Source organism: Rhineura floridana, chromosome 1 (genome assembly GCF_030035675.1).
Source record: "Rhineura floridana isolate rRhiFlo1 chromosome 1, rRhiFlo1.hap2, whole genome shotgun sequence".
NCBI classification, from domain to species: domain Eukaryota; kingdom Metazoa; phylum Chordata; class Lepidosauria; order Squamata; family Rhineuridae; genus Rhineura; species Rhineura floridana.
This window is the reverse complement of record NC_084480.1, coordinates 26,339,841-26,355,127: the sequence shown is the minus strand read 5'-3', so window position 1 is coordinate 26,355,127 and position 15,287 is coordinate 26,339,841. Positions and strand designations below refer to the sequence as shown.

At 42.3% G+C, this 15,287-nt stretch overlaps 1 protein-coding gene across 6 annotated transcripts in view; it reads right to left on the bottom strand.

Annotated features, from left to right (window-relative positions):
• Nucleotides 1-787: 787 nt before the first annotated feature.
• Nucleotides 788-15,287, bottom strand: part of SLC1A3 (solute carrier family 1 member 3) — a 90,063-nt gene continuing 75,563 nt past the window's right edge. For all 6 annotated transcript variants that reach the window (XM_061616459.1, XM_061616449.1, XM_061616468.1 and 3 more), the window contains 4 exons: nucleotides 13,935-14,168; nucleotides 12,860-13,054; nucleotides 7,835-7,969; nucleotides 788-3,975 (listed from right to left, as the gene is read on the bottom strand). In XM_061616459.1, the coding sequence (XP_061472443.1) occupies nucleotides 3,771-3,975; nucleotides 7,835-7,969; nucleotides 12,860-13,054; nucleotides 13,935-14,168 (769 nt within the window). In that variant the 3' untranslated portion in view covers nucleotides 788-3,770. The remainder of the gene's footprint in view (nucleotides 3,976-7,834; nucleotides 7,970-12,859; nucleotides 13,055-13,934; nucleotides 14,169-15,287) is intronic.

Genomic DNA, 15,287 nt, shown 5'->3' with positions numbered 1-15,287 from the left:
CTAGTTGGATGTGAGGAATAGCTTGGCACATGTTAAACTTTGCACAGTAGTGAGGAAACATGCAGTAATTAGCCAACCAGTCCTCCTGAACATTTTACTTTCCAGAGAACCAAGATGGGATGGAGAGGGAAAGATGGATCATGAGAAAAACTACTAGGAATTATGTGACTAGGAAGGACCCTTGCCTTGACATCATTCTTGCGACACTGATCCCATGGTTGCACATACAAGGCACTCACCAAGCTACTGGGGAAGAACAACGGACAAATACGAGTAGCGCTGTGACTAGTGACACAGCTGGGTCAAAGCTAAAAGGAAGCCCAGAGGCTGATGAGCACAGATGAGAAAGGAGAGTCCAGAGTGTTACGATAACATGCTATTGGAGGTCACTAATTCATAGGGTTGTCACAAGTTGTAATTGACTTGAAGGCATATGACAACAAGCACGTGCACATTACACGGGTGTGTGTGTTGCAATGGAGGTCTCCAGGATCCAGCATCAGCTCCATATCCAGTTTGCATCTAATCCACAAATTTGTGCTACCACAGGCCACCTTAATTACTGCTCTAACTCCCTCTACAAATTAATGTGGCCTTAGATTAGCCATGACTACTTTAAGCACTTTGTGAGATAACCAGAAATCAATGTATAACTTTACTGTTTTTTGAAAATTAGCTGGGATAAAACACAGGTCTGACATCTTTTCGGAATCTTTACTTTCAAAATCTGTGACCAAATGAATGAACTCTCAGGGACACAAATTACCTTGAAATGGTTGAGTGGCAGCTGTAACACAAGAAATATATTGTACCTATCTCACAGAAATACTATTAACATTTTCCCAGTAGACTATGCAGTGTGTATATCTGCACTACAACATTCCATCTCTAACTGTTTTGCTTCCATAAACCTTTCCTGTTTGACTCCTATGACAATGCATGTAAAATATATAAAAATCATTCTTTTCTTTTTTATAAATGGACTTCATCAGGGAGTAAAGTAAGAAGAGGAAAAACAAAAATATATGGATCTCATCTGAGTGTTTTAAATCTGCCCTGCCCCATATCCCCTGAAGAAGACTTATAATATTGCTTTTTTAAAAATCCTCTCTTATATTTTCAATATTTATTCAATGTATTTACTATTCTACCATTTATATATTCTTTTTCCTAGTAAAAGCAAATGAGCACCACATTAGTTCCACTATTCTAAAAGATTACTCTCCTTGTGTTGGAGATGTTGCTAGTATGGAGAAGCTGGCAGTGGAGTGGAAAAAAATATTCTCTTGTAACCCCAAGGTTGGTGGGAAAAAAGCATTTGGTAACAATTTCTCTTCTTTATCAAGAGAATGAAACTGACCAAATTAATTGGAAAATCACTCTGTTTGAAAGCATTCTCCTGTCCTCTGACATTCCAATATGACAGCAGAAATATTACTGTGAACCCTGTCAGAAGCTATGTGCATTCTGCTTTCTGTCATTTTGTCTATAAGTTTTTCTTTCAATTGGAAAATCTCTGCCACAAAGTGTTTCCAGTTAGATAGGTAAGGTTCAAGGCAGACAGGCATTTTAACTGCGCAACAGTGGCTTGAACTCACATTGCCTGCCCTGAAAACAAATGGTTCAGAATACAACAAAGACATGTTCAAAAACCACTATCTAGAATGCCAATCTACCAACTTTAACAGACGTTTTACAGCAGTTAGAAGAGAGATGACAGACAGACAGATTACAGATGTGTGACAGATTTCAGCTATTTTAATAGTCTCTCTGGGGAACATGTGTATATGGGGGGCTAGGAATCTTTAACAGAATTCTTAGTGCCCCCACTAAAGTACAATCCCCAGGATTTACTGGAGAAGCTATCATAGTTGAGTGGGGATAAAACTGGTATGTCTGAAGTGTACAGTTGCCTTTCTAAAGTGTCGGTTAGGATCCCTACTCCCACTAAATTGCCTGCCAAACTCAACTTACTGTGCAGCTACAGATCTAGGTCAGGCCTACACAATTTATGACTTTAGCTGAATGCAGCTCATCAGCTGTATATTCTGGTCTGTCAGATGCTGATGCTTGACAATCCCCTTGGTTTTGCAACCCCTGGCTTGTAGCAAAAGCAGGAAGTTTCTTGAACTTCTGGCAGGCCATTCTACTAGTGGGCTACATTCAGTCTAGCGGATCACAACTTGGGCAGGCCTGATCTAGTTAAATTAATGGAATGTTCATAGTAAGTAAGTGGTTGGATCATTATGTCCAAAGGGAAATAAATGCCCAGTAGCTCTTCTAAAAAGCCCACATTGATGTGGTATCAACAGTTTAATATCCCTCATTGCAATAAAGGGATGAAGACACAGTTTCTGTTCCAAAGTGCATGTGTATATTAATTAGATCTCTGATCCCAAAAAGACAGTGTGCATGGGTAGCAGTACTTGTGTTAAGTAGCAGTATCATAATCCAAAGAGGAATAGTAATGTTACACATACACCGACATATTTGCAGGTTCATGACCTAGGAATTCAATGGGACTTGAAGGTGCATGGTACCAGGAAGCTCTTCCTGATCCTAAAATGTCCCATTAGGTAAAAATGAAAAATATGATATGTCCTTTTTGCTTAGATGGTAACTAGAGCAAGTTGCAGGACGTATTATCCACATATTTAATTCTTTAAAAATCAGTATCCTTACTTTTACTGCTCTGATAGCAATAAAATAAGGAAATATCTTTAAAACCAGAAATCAAAACATGCTACTCACTTCTCTGGGAAATAGCATCAAGTGTAAAAATACACATACATGCCTACTGGATGGTACTTACTCCCAGGTAAGTGGGTATAGGATTGCAGCCTTATCGGTGTTAAGAATGTATAACAGTCATTTAAACAATTAAAACCCTTTTCAAGTTTTCTTGTCTGCTTTGCTTTTTCAGCTTATATAAAGTGAGATCACATTTACAGAACTATGAAACGTGTATCCTTGAATATTCTTGGTAGCTTGATTACACAATATTTTCCACCCGATAGCACATTACATCACAACACTGTGATGCCTCCTATTTCTTCTTTTGTATGGGATCCAGTCATATACCACAGTTATTGCTAATAGGGAATATTTTCCAGTGAGGACTTAACTAGATGTTCCAATATATGCAAAGCGTGAGCCTGTCCATTTCTCTTTCCTTTTCTTTGTGTTATGGCTAGGTAAACATAACATGTGAAATGATGTCATTGTGCTGTGCATTGTCCTCCTCCTGCCTCATATTATTGGCTGTGCGCACACAGTGATGACATCACATTGCATACTGTGCTTAGCTAGATGTAAGCACAAGGAAAAAAAGACAGAGACCTTGCATGTGGCCATTTCCTGGGTTCTATCCAATGATGTCACCAATCTGACAGTAAAGCTTCCGTCAGCAAAATGAGGAAGGAAGCAATGATCAATGATTTGGCCTCCTTTTGTAGCCCCTACAGCTCTCTAAAGCTGCCCTGGAGGGTCCCACAACTCTCTGGAGCAAGTTTAGGGGTGCATGTGGGGCTGCAGGGGTGTGTGGGAGTTGCTGAAAAGTGCTTCTCTTCCCGCTGACGGAAGCCTTACTAACATCTGAGCAACACCACTGGATATAACCCCATGCCTCTCATGATGTCTAGTTAAACGCTAAATATTTTCAGTGCTCTGCCCGTACAGAGAATGATGAGGAACAAATGGACAAGTTACAGAAGGGATTGGAGAATGTGTACACTTTCTGTACATCTATTGCTTTGTATCATTCCTCTACCTTACATCTTGGTTTCACTGTCTAAGGGCTTTTCATTCTCATTCTCTTGGGAGATCAGCTGGTAAGGCTTCTTCATTTCATTCTCCTCTATCACAGAATTACCCATCTCAGCATCCTTGTTCCTCAGCTCATGCCGTGATAAGTGTTCTACAATCCCTGCACCGATAGAGTCTCCCAGAACGTTGGTGGTGGTACGCAGACGATCCCTATAGAATAAGTTGCAATTTAAATAAACTAGGCAGAGGCACTGTTTAAAACCAATCCTCAAAAACAACAATAGATTTATTTATTTATTTATTGCATTTGTATACTGCCCCATAGCCGAAGCTCTCTGGACGGTTTACAACAATTAAAAACATTAAAAACAAATATACAAATTTAAAAACACATTTTTTAAAAAGCAATTTAAAAACACATGCTACAATGTCTGGGAGAAGAGGAAAGTCTTGACCTGGCGCCAAAAAGATAACAGTGTTGGTGCCAGGTGCACATGGTCAAAAAGATCATTCCATACTTTGGGGGCCACCACTGAGAAGGCCCTCTCCCTTGTTGCCATCTTCTGAGCTTCCCTCAGAGTAGGCACCTGGAGGAGGGCCTTGGATGTTGAGCATAGTGTATGGGTGGGTTCATGTTGGGAGAGGCATTCCATCAGGTATTGTGGTCCTAAGCTGTGGAAGGCTTTATAGGTTAAATCCAGCACCTTGAATCGAGCATGGAAATATACAGGCAGCCAATGCAGGTGGGCCAGAATCGGTTTTATAAGTTCGAACCATCTGGTCCCTGTTACCAATCTGGCCGCTGCATTTTGCACAAGCTGCAGTTTCCAAACTGTCTTCAAAGGCAGCCCCACGTAAAGTGCATTGCAGTAATCTAATTTAGAGGTTACCAGAGCATGGACAACTGAAGCCAGGTTATCCCTGTCCAGATAGGGACATAGTTGGGCCACCAACCGAAGTTGGTAGAAGGCACTCCGTGCCACTGAGGCTACCTGAGCCTCAAGTGACAGAGATGATTCTAGGAGAACCCCAAGCTATGAACCTGCTCCTTCAGGGGGAGTGCAACCCCATCCAGGACAGGTTGGACATCCACCATCTGGTCAGAAGAACCACCCACTAGCAGCATCTCAGTCTTGTCTGGATTGAGCCTCAGTTTATTAGCCCTCATCCAGTCCATTGTCGCAGCCCGGCACTGGTTCAGCACATTGACAGCCTCACCTGAAGAAGATGAAAAGGAGAAATAGAGCTGCATGTCATCAGCATACTGATGGCAACGCACTCCAAAGCTCCGGATGACCGCACCCAACGGTTTCATGTATATGTTGAACAGCATGGGGGACAGAACTGACCCCTGCGGAACCCCATACTGGAGAGTCCAGGGTGCCGAGCAATGTTCCCCAAGCACCACGTTCTGGAGGCGACCTGCCAAGTAGGAGCGGAACCACTGCAATGCAGTACCTCCCACTCCCAACTCAGCCAGTCTCCCCAGAAGGATACCATGGTCGATGGTATCGAAAGCCACTGAGAGATCAAGGAGAATCAACAGAGTCACACTCCCCCTGTCTCTCTCTCGACAAAGGTCATCATACAGGGCAACCAAGGCTGTTTCTGTGCCAAAACCAGGCCTGAAACCCAACTGAGATGGATCAAGATAATCGGTCACATCCAAGAGTGTCTGGAGCTGGCCCGCAACCACTCGTTCAAGGACCTTGCCCAGGAATGGAACATTTGCTACCAGCCTATAGTTATTAAGATTTTCTGGGTCCAGGGAGGGTTTCTTCAGGAGTGGTCTCACTACCACCTCTTTCAGGCGGCCAGGGACCACCCCCTCTCGCAGAGAGGCATTAATCACCTCCCTGGCCCAGCAGGCTGTTCCATCCCTGCTAGCTTTTATTAGCCAAGAAGGGCAAGGATCCAGCACAGAAGTGGTTGCATGAACCTGTCCAAGCACCTTGTCAACGTCCTCAAGCTACACCAACTGAAACTCATCCAAGAAATTGGGACAAGGCTGGGCTCTGGATACCTCGCTTGATTCACCTGCTATAACACTGGAGTCTAAGTCCTGGCGGATGCTACAGATTTTATCCTGGAAGTGCCTAGCAAATTCATTACAGTGGGCCTCAGATGGTTCTACCATGTCCCTGGGGCCATGAATTCATTGAATTCAATTGAATTCATTGAATTCAATTGGGCTTACCTCTGAGTAGACATGTATAGAATTACACTGTTAATCTATTCTGTGTACTGTACTGTATTGTAGCTGTAGTAATTGTACTGTAGCATGAGACAGTACTATATGACTGCCAACATACAGAGGAAAATTCAATTCTGAAACCAGCCAAGAAGCATATATAAATAATTAAATGGATGTAGGGGCCTATATTAGGATGATTTCTGTAAAACAAAACAAATTATCAGTTATTTTGCTTATACTTAACAATCATTGTTACCGGGTTATACAGGTGTATTAACTGCTCCATTATTCTCTCTTACTGTTGTTATTTGTTATTTATGTTAAATTTCTTTGTTCTGTATCAAAGTGTACTTAAAATTCAATAAACACATTTAAAAAAAGAATTAAATGGCAGATCAAGGAAACCAGGAAGAACTCGGAGGACATACATATTTCCTTTTTTTGGCAGGGACCTCTCGTTCTTTTTTGAACATGTTACTCCATGGGCTACTAATGTGGTGCCTGCAGGTGCACATGCAACCACAAAGACATTCCCTGGCACCTGCAGAGTTTCATCTTCTTGGCTGTCCCCTTGCTGAAATTACAGTGCAATCCAAACCGAAGATCTGCCAGGATGAGCGAGTTTGGAATAGGTGACTCTTGAGCTGTTTCAGCTGCTCAGCTTCGGCTACACCAACATATCTCCTTCAACCTGGCTAAGCTGGGGCTATGCTAGCTCAGCCTATAGAACTTAAGCTAGTGGAACTTATGATGGGGTAAGTCCCCAAATGGGGGCATGGTGAGGGTGGGATGGGGCAAGGAGATACTATTCTAAACCTCTTTCAGCTCATTCGTGTTTCCTGGCAACCCAATGGAATTTATGCTGGCAAAAAGGGTGGTGTAAGTCAAACTCTATTTTAAAGGCTTGCTTTCCCTCTAATAGGATCAGGCCGGTTCAGCTGGCAGTAGCCTTGCTCCTGAATGGTGTTTCGAATACAGGTAGCTTATACCCATCTTAACTTAAGCTGGCCTAAGTTCTGCTGGCTTCCTGTACTTAAGATGTAAGTATATATCTGTTGAGCTTGAAGGAAGCCTTCCATTGTGTATGTGTGTGTGCTCCTGTGTGTATGCTTATGGTGCAAGTCATGTGATGTGTGTGGTACATGTGTGTTTGATGTGTATGCCTGTGGTGTGGTTGCAGTGCGTGCACGGTTGCTATGTACACAACAGCTTCTCTGGTTTGCAAATGTGCTCATGGCCCCCAAAAGTTTGACAACCCCTGTGTTGCTCAATAAAATGCTCAAGCTTGGAGGCCTGGATAATTAAATAAATAAATGTGGAGCAGTAGCCTCCAGAAGGTTCCATTGTACAATAAATGCATTTTTCTTGCTGAAAATGTGGTGACCAAGTCTGTGTTATGGATCCTTTCAGTACGACTGAAAAAATAAATAAAGACAAACATCACCGTGGGAGGAGGTCATGCAAGTATATAAAAATATAAGAGTTTTATGTGTTACATTTCCATCTGTTCCTTCCTTTAAGGAGTGGCGGACATGGAGTTATCCTCATTATCCCCACCTCAACTACCCTATGAGGTAGGATAGATGACAGAAAGTATGCGTGTAGCCCAAGGTTATCTAGCAAGTTTCCTGGGTGAGGAGAGATTTGAGAACCCTGTTCTCCTTCAGGGCCAAGGTAAACATCCTAACCACTATATTATGCTGGCTGGCTTTGTAGATGAAATTACAATTTTCAGTTTCCTATGCAAAATGACTGAACATTGTTAATGTTGTAGGAAAACACAAGACATTCATAGGAATGAACTAAAATGATTGGCGAGTTTAGTTTCTTTCATTTCATAATACACTTTATACTGCGTTCCTAAGAGATACTCACAAAAACCAATCCACTGCAATGATAAGGGTGATATCGTCTGTAGGCAAACCAACAGATGTCAATACAATCACCATAGTGACCAGGCCAGCCTGAGGAATTCCTGCTGCACCAATGCTGGCTGCTGTAGCTGTGATGCTGTACAGAAAAAGGAGACATCCAATCATACGGAGATATAATTTTTAAACATGCATAAGTTGTGTTTTTGTTTGAATGTTTTAATGATATACTGTTTGTGTTTTAGACTATGTACCACTTGGAGATTTTGAAATATTAATTGGTATATAAATGCTTTTAAATAACTAATTAAATATGTTTCAAGAGTCTTTTCAGACTTTAGAGAAACTTGTGATTTTGTGCTCACTACTGTAGCTTGAATCCATAGCTGGTTTTCATGACTAAATATGACATAAGTCTTATGAGAAAAATTGATACATAACCTAGATCAACCTTTTCCAACCTGGTGCCCTCCAGATGTTTTCGACTATAATTCCCATCAGCTCCAGCCAGTGCAGTCCTCTGGAGGGCACAAGGCTTGGGAAGCCTGAGCCGGATCAGGAACACCTCTCTGTTCCATCAATGAACTAATACAGGAGGGATAGCCAACATGGCGCCCTCCAGATGTTGCTGACTACAGCTCCTATCAGCCGCAGCCAGCATGGCCAATGGTCTGGCATGATGAGATTTATAATCTGACAACATCTCAAGGGCACCATGTTGGCTAGCCCTGAAATACAGTACATAGGGCCCCGCTTTTTGGTGCCTTGCTTTTCGGCATTCCGCTAATATGGCAGCGCCAGCGGGGCAATCAGCTGTAGCACAGGGAGCTCCAGCAGCCGCACTCCAGCTGACAGCGATCAGCTGTAGCATGCGAGCTCCACGCGCTACAGCTGATCGCATACTACAGCGCGCAATCAGCTGTAGTGCAGGGAGTGCGTGTGCTACAGCTGATCGCTGTCAGCTGGAGCGTGGTGGCTGGAGCCCCACTCTCCGGCGGTTTTCGCTTTTCGGTGGGGGCCTGGAACACAACCTGCCCTATGAGTGGGACCCTACTGTATTAATAAACCAGAGGCAGCATTTATTAAGACTATTTGTAGTATTAATGGGGGATTTCAATTATCCCGATATCTGTTGGGAGACAAATTCTGCCAAACACGGCTCCTCCAAGAAATTCCTATCTTGTGTTGGAGATAACTTTCTCCTACAGAAAGTGGAGGAAGCAACCAGAGGATCAGCTATCCTGGACTTGATTCTAACCAATAGAGATGATTTGGTGGATGAAGTGGCAGTTACGGGAACTCTGGGGGAAAGTGACCACACCAGACTTGAATTCTTGATTTTAACAGAAGCAAAAGCTGAGAGTAGCCATTCGCGCACCCTAGACTTCAGGAAAGCTGATTTTAATAAACTCAGAACAATTGTAAGTACGGTTCCATGGCAAGCCATCCTAATGAAAAAAGGAGTCCAAGATGGGTGGGAGTTTCTAAAAAACGAAATTCTAAAAGTGCAATGGCAAGCAATTCCAACAAGGAAAAAAGGGGGGAAACAGCAGAAGAAGCCAATACAGGAAGTGGAAAGAAGGCCAGGCCACAAAGGAAGAGTACAGGCAGGTATCACGGAATTGCAGGGATGGCGTCAGGAAGGCTAAAGCTGAGAATCAGCTGAGGTTAGCGAGGGATGCTAAAAGCAACAAAAAAGCTTTCTTCAGGTACGTCCATAGTAAAAGACAGAGAAAAGAAACGGTGGCACAGCTACTCAATGAGGATGGCAAAATAACAGATGACAAAGAAAAGGCAGAAGTGCTCAATTCCTAATTTGGCTCAGTCTTCTCCCAAATCTGTGACCCTCCCGGGAAACATGAAGTAGAAGGGGCAGGATTGGAGCTTGAGATTGCTAGACAAATGGTCAAGGAATACCTAATCACTTTGAACGAGTTCAAATTGGCAGGGCCCGATAAACTGCATCCTACAGTATTGAAGGAACTGGCTGAAGAACTCTCAGAACCACTGTCTATTATCTTTGCAAAATCATGGAGGACTGGTGAAGTCCCGGATGACTGGAGGGGAGAGCTAATGTTGTCCCTATCTTCAAAAAAGGCAAAAAGGAGGAACCAGGGAACTACAGACCAGTCAGCCTAACATCAATCCCTGGAAAAAGTCTGGAGCAGATTATGAAGCAGTCATTCTGTAAGCACCTTGAAAACAATGCAGTGATTACTAGGAGTCAACACGGATTTATGAAGAACAAATCCTGCCAAACTACTCTCATCTCATTTTTTGACAGGGTAACCTCCCTTGTAGACTGTGGGAATGCTGTGGACATAATATACATCGAGTTCAGCAAAGCTTTTGACAAAGTGCCCCATGATATTCTGATTAGCAAACTAGCCAAATGTGAGCTGGATGGAACAACTATCAGGTGGATCCACGGTTGGCTCCAGAATTGTACTCAAAGAGTGCTTATCAATGGTTCCTTCTCAAACTGGGCAGAAGTAACAAGTGGGGTACCACAGGGCTCGGTCCTGGACCCAATGCTCTTCAACATTTTTATTAACGACTTGCATGAGGAGGTACAGAGCATGCTTATCAAATTTGCAGATGATACAAAATTTGCAGATGATACAAATATGAGGGACATAGCTAACACCATGGAAGACAGAAACAAAATTCAAAGGGACCTTGATAGGCTGGAGCATTGGGCTGAAAACAACAGAATGAAATTAACAGGGATAAATGCAAAGTTTTACACTTAGGAAAAAGAAACCAAATGCACAGTTATAAGATGGGGGATACTTGGCTCAGCAATACGACATGTGAGAAGGATCTTGGAATTGTCATTGATCACAAGCTGAATATGAAACAATGTGATGTGGCTGCAAAAAAGGCAAATGCTATATTAGGCTGCATTAACAGAAGTATAGTTTACAAATCGTGTGAAGTATTAGTTCCCCTCTATTCAGCACTGGTTAGGCCTCATCTTGAGTACTGTGTCCAGTTCTGGTCTCCGCACTTCAAGAAGGATGACGACAAACTGGAACAGGTTCAGAGGAGGGCAACAAGGATGATCAGGGGACTGGAAACAAAGCCCTATGAGGAGAGACTGAAAGAACAGGGGATGTTTAGCCTGGAGAAGAGAAGACCGAGGGGAGATATGATAGCACTCTTCAAGTACATGAAAGGTTGTCACACTGAGGAGGGCCGGGATCTCTTCTCAATCGTCCCAGAGTGCAGGACATGAAATAATGGGCTCAAGTTGCAGGAAGCCAGATTTCAACTGGACATCATGAAAAACTTCCTAACTGTTAGAGCCATACGACAATGGAATCAATTACCTAGAGAGGTAGTGGGCTCTCCGATACTGGAGGCATTCAAGAGACAGCTGGACATCCATCTGTCGGGAATGCTTTGATTTGGATTCCTGCATTGCGCAGGGGGTTGGACTTGATGGCCTTATAGGCCCCTTCCAACTCTACTATTCTATGATTCTATGATTCTTTGTATGCATCTAGTATGAATACTGAATTCATCATCTAGAGAAAGCATCCGCAGAACATTTCAGCCATGTATACAGATCCAAAACCAGAATTTCATATTGTGTTGAGTTGAAGCCAAGTTACAATCCCAGTGTGTTGACTGAATGTCAACCAATCAAATACTTTTTAGCTCATTTATCACCAGGCTTTTAACTGATCAATCAATTAATCAATTGGTTAATTAATCAGTCTCATTAAGCTCAACTTTCTGAGTAAACACACCTAGGCTTGTGGTGTACAGTGCTAATTAAACTGATATTAGAGCCATACAAACCTGTAAAATAGGAATGATAGTTTCCTGTATATTTTGTAGCATAGAAAATTACTGAAGTGAAAAAAGTTATTGGTATTCCTGAAAATTTTATAAAACAAATAAGGAACAAGCTAAACATACTGATTCTGTGGTGTTAAAAGATGAATCTTTCTGCAAGAGAGAATTGTAACACAATCCTATTAATGTCCGAGGAAGTTCAATTCCCAGATACATGTTTATATAATTTCAGCCTGAATCATTAAATTATCCAAGTATCCACACTTTGTTCAACATTATGATGATTTTTTATTTTCTTCTATGTTGTGCAGTCTGGCTGTATAATACATTTGTTGTTGTTGTTATGTGCCTCCAAGTCGACTACGACTTATGGCGACCCTATGAATCAGTGACCTCCAAGAGCATCTGTCATGAACCACCCTGTTCAGATCTTGTAAGTTTAGGTCTGTGGCTTCCTTTATGGAATCAATCCATCTCTTGCCTGGCCTTCCTCTTTTTCTACTCCCTTCTGTTTCCCCCAGCATTATTGTCTTTTCTAATGAATCATGTCTTCTCATGATGTGTCAAAAGTATGATAACCTCAGTTTCATCATTTTAGCTTCTAGTGATAGTTCTGGTTTAATTTGTTCTAACACCCAATTATTTGTCTTTTTTGCAGTCCATGGTATGCGCAAAGCTCTTCTCCAACACCACATTTCAAATGCGTTGATTTTTCTCTTATCAGTAAGGTTATATTATCATATCCAGTGGCAGTTGGTGTCTCCATGTCCGTAGGGCAGTGAAATCCGCTCCAGGTTTTAGCCTGAACTTCCAAGGAGCTGTCCAAGGTGCTTGAACAGCCCCTTAAGGCTAAAACCTGGAGAGGATTCTACTGCCCCACTGACATGGAGCCACCAGCCACCACTGATCATACCTATTCTCTGTTAGTGACTACTTCTACTTCATTATGTTAGGCAACGACTAAAGCAAGTCCCATTGATTTCAATGAGTTTGCTCTAAGCATGACTAAGTCTGGATCCAACTCATAATGACAATGTTTTCAACCATGGGTATAATGAGGTACACATGGCAGGGAGCTGAAGTATACCATGGCCCCAACCACATGTACACACCATGAAAGAAAAATGTACTGCCTCCATACAATATGAGAAGCAGCCCTTAACTTCACTGTTAAATGTTAAATAGAGGCCATTCATGCTTCTAAGGTCCTGCAGCATTTACAAACCTGATTGTGATAATCTGTCCAAAGTTCAGGTCCATGTTATTAACCTGTGCAATGAAAATCGCAGCCAGTGCCTCATACAAAGCTGTACCATCCATGTTAATCGTTGCACCCACAGGGAGCACAAATCTTGTAATGCGTTTATCTACTCCGTTATTCTCTTCCAAACATTTGAATGTGATCGGTAAGGTGGCAGAACTGAAGCCGAAAGGGAGGAAATGCAGAAAAATTAACACATTGGAAAAAGCAAGTAATACTGATGTGGATGATGGATAAACACATTATTAATAACCCTAGGGAGATTTGCATGAGTGAAGGAGCCACCCAGAACAAATATCACAGACAGAAATTTCCTGTCCCTCAAATTACCTCAAAAACAACAGCTTTCAGTAGAATTGGTTCACATGTTCAGCTGTGCAACAATGGCCCAATCCAGGTAAGGATTTCTCCACACATAATTAGGTGTCTGTATATTACTAGAAGAGGCCATACCTCGGTGGTGGCCCACATGGGGTGCCTGCAGATGTTCCCTGGTTCAAACCCTGTCATTTCAGTTGAAGGCCCTAGACCTCTACTGGAAGCTTTGGAGAGCTACTGCCAGTCAAAGTAGACAGCAATGGGTTTGATGGCATGAATAAGGCATGAATCAATATAAAGCAGCTTCAGAGTTTCACTTACTCATTGGTGAACATGGCCAAAGGCCAAGGATGATGGGAGTTGTAGATCAGCAACATCTGGAGGGCCAAAGGTTCCCCACAAAGGTTACTGGCTCTTAAACTGTTGAGATGCGCAGCCAAATGTGGCAGGGTGAGGAATCTGTGGTCCTCAAGATGTTGTTGAAGCTCGGCTCCTATCAGTTCCATCCTGCACCCCTCCTCTATACACACTGCATTGCTTCAGCAATATATGAATTTAAATAAACTTCCCTGACCATACTCTGGTACTACAACTAACTATGTTTGCAAAATGTGACAGATTGGGGAAAAGTGGAGTGACAAAATTTTGTATGTGCATATGCAAGCTGTCCCTCAGTGTTTGCATCCCAAACCAAACTTGATTTGGCTGTGAATTTTCCTACCTTGAAGATGTTCCCAGGGCAGTGATGAGAGCTTGCAGCAATCCTCCAATAAAGACCCAAGGGTTCTTCCGAGTAATTAAGAAGTAGAGTAAAGGGAGCACTACAATAGCATGGATGAGCAAGCCAATGATAACTGTAACAGTATACATGGCAAGCTGTCCTCCAATCACACCCATATCTTCCATCTCAACAATTTTTCCAGCAATCAAAAACAAGATACCAAGTGGTGCATACCTGCAAATAAATTTACAGTTAACATAAAATATTCTGTCCAATGACAAGCCCATTTATATACAAAATTATGTGTTGATGTACAACATCCTTACACTTGCACTCAGCTGCTTAGGCTGCAATCTGAAACCCATTTATATGGGAGTAAGCTCCGCTGAACACATGGGACGTACTGCCATGTGAATGTGCATAGGATTGCTCTGTTATTTACCTGCACTAGGAATTAATGGCAAACAAACAGAGAATGTCAGGCACATTACAGGTCCTTTATATTCAAGCTGTGGTCTTAGTTTATTCTAATCTGAATGCCATGCCTTCTTCCTGGAATATGGGTTTTTAAAAAAATCCCTCTTCCCATTGGTGTTGACTTTTTTGTTTGTTTGTTAAAGAGCCAGTTATGCAAAAGCCTATTCTGCTGTAGATCACGGATGGGGTACCTGTAACCCTCCAGATGTTGTTGGACTACAGCTCCCATTATCCCTGACCACTGACCATGCCAGCTGGGGCTGATGGGAGCTGGAGTTCAACATCATCTGGAAGGCCACAGGTTCCCCATCTCTACTGTAGATTATGCTTAGGCCTACTGTGTCACATTAACTTACCAGTTCAGGAACTGGCCTGTTTGCTAGTTATGACACTGCTAGTGATCATATTGATGCAGTTTTGCCAAATAATGTACTGTAGCCCTCCATGGCCTATCTCCACCTTAACTCTCCACTCATATCTCAATATATTCCTGCCTGTGACCTTTAGTCCTCCAGCTCCACAATCTGAAGGCTTCCCACTTCCTCAAATGACTCTGCATCTTCTCACTTGCTGCCCCCTTTAATTAAGACTGCGTCTCAGAACACCTGGCTGATGTAAGAATGGGGGAGACAGTGGGCTGCTTTGCATTTTAATGTGAAGGTTCCTAATTCACACACTTCCTGAACCAAAATGTAAACTGAAAGGCAACTATTTTTTCAAAATGCACACTTCTTCAAATTTTACACAACCAAAAAAACGAGTAGAAAAATGTGTATATTAGGGTTTGTGTGCACAAAATGTGTATATTAAAAAGAGAAATGTGCATGAAAATGCATGGGAATTTTTGTGCTGACTTTAAAAAACAACAAGCAAACC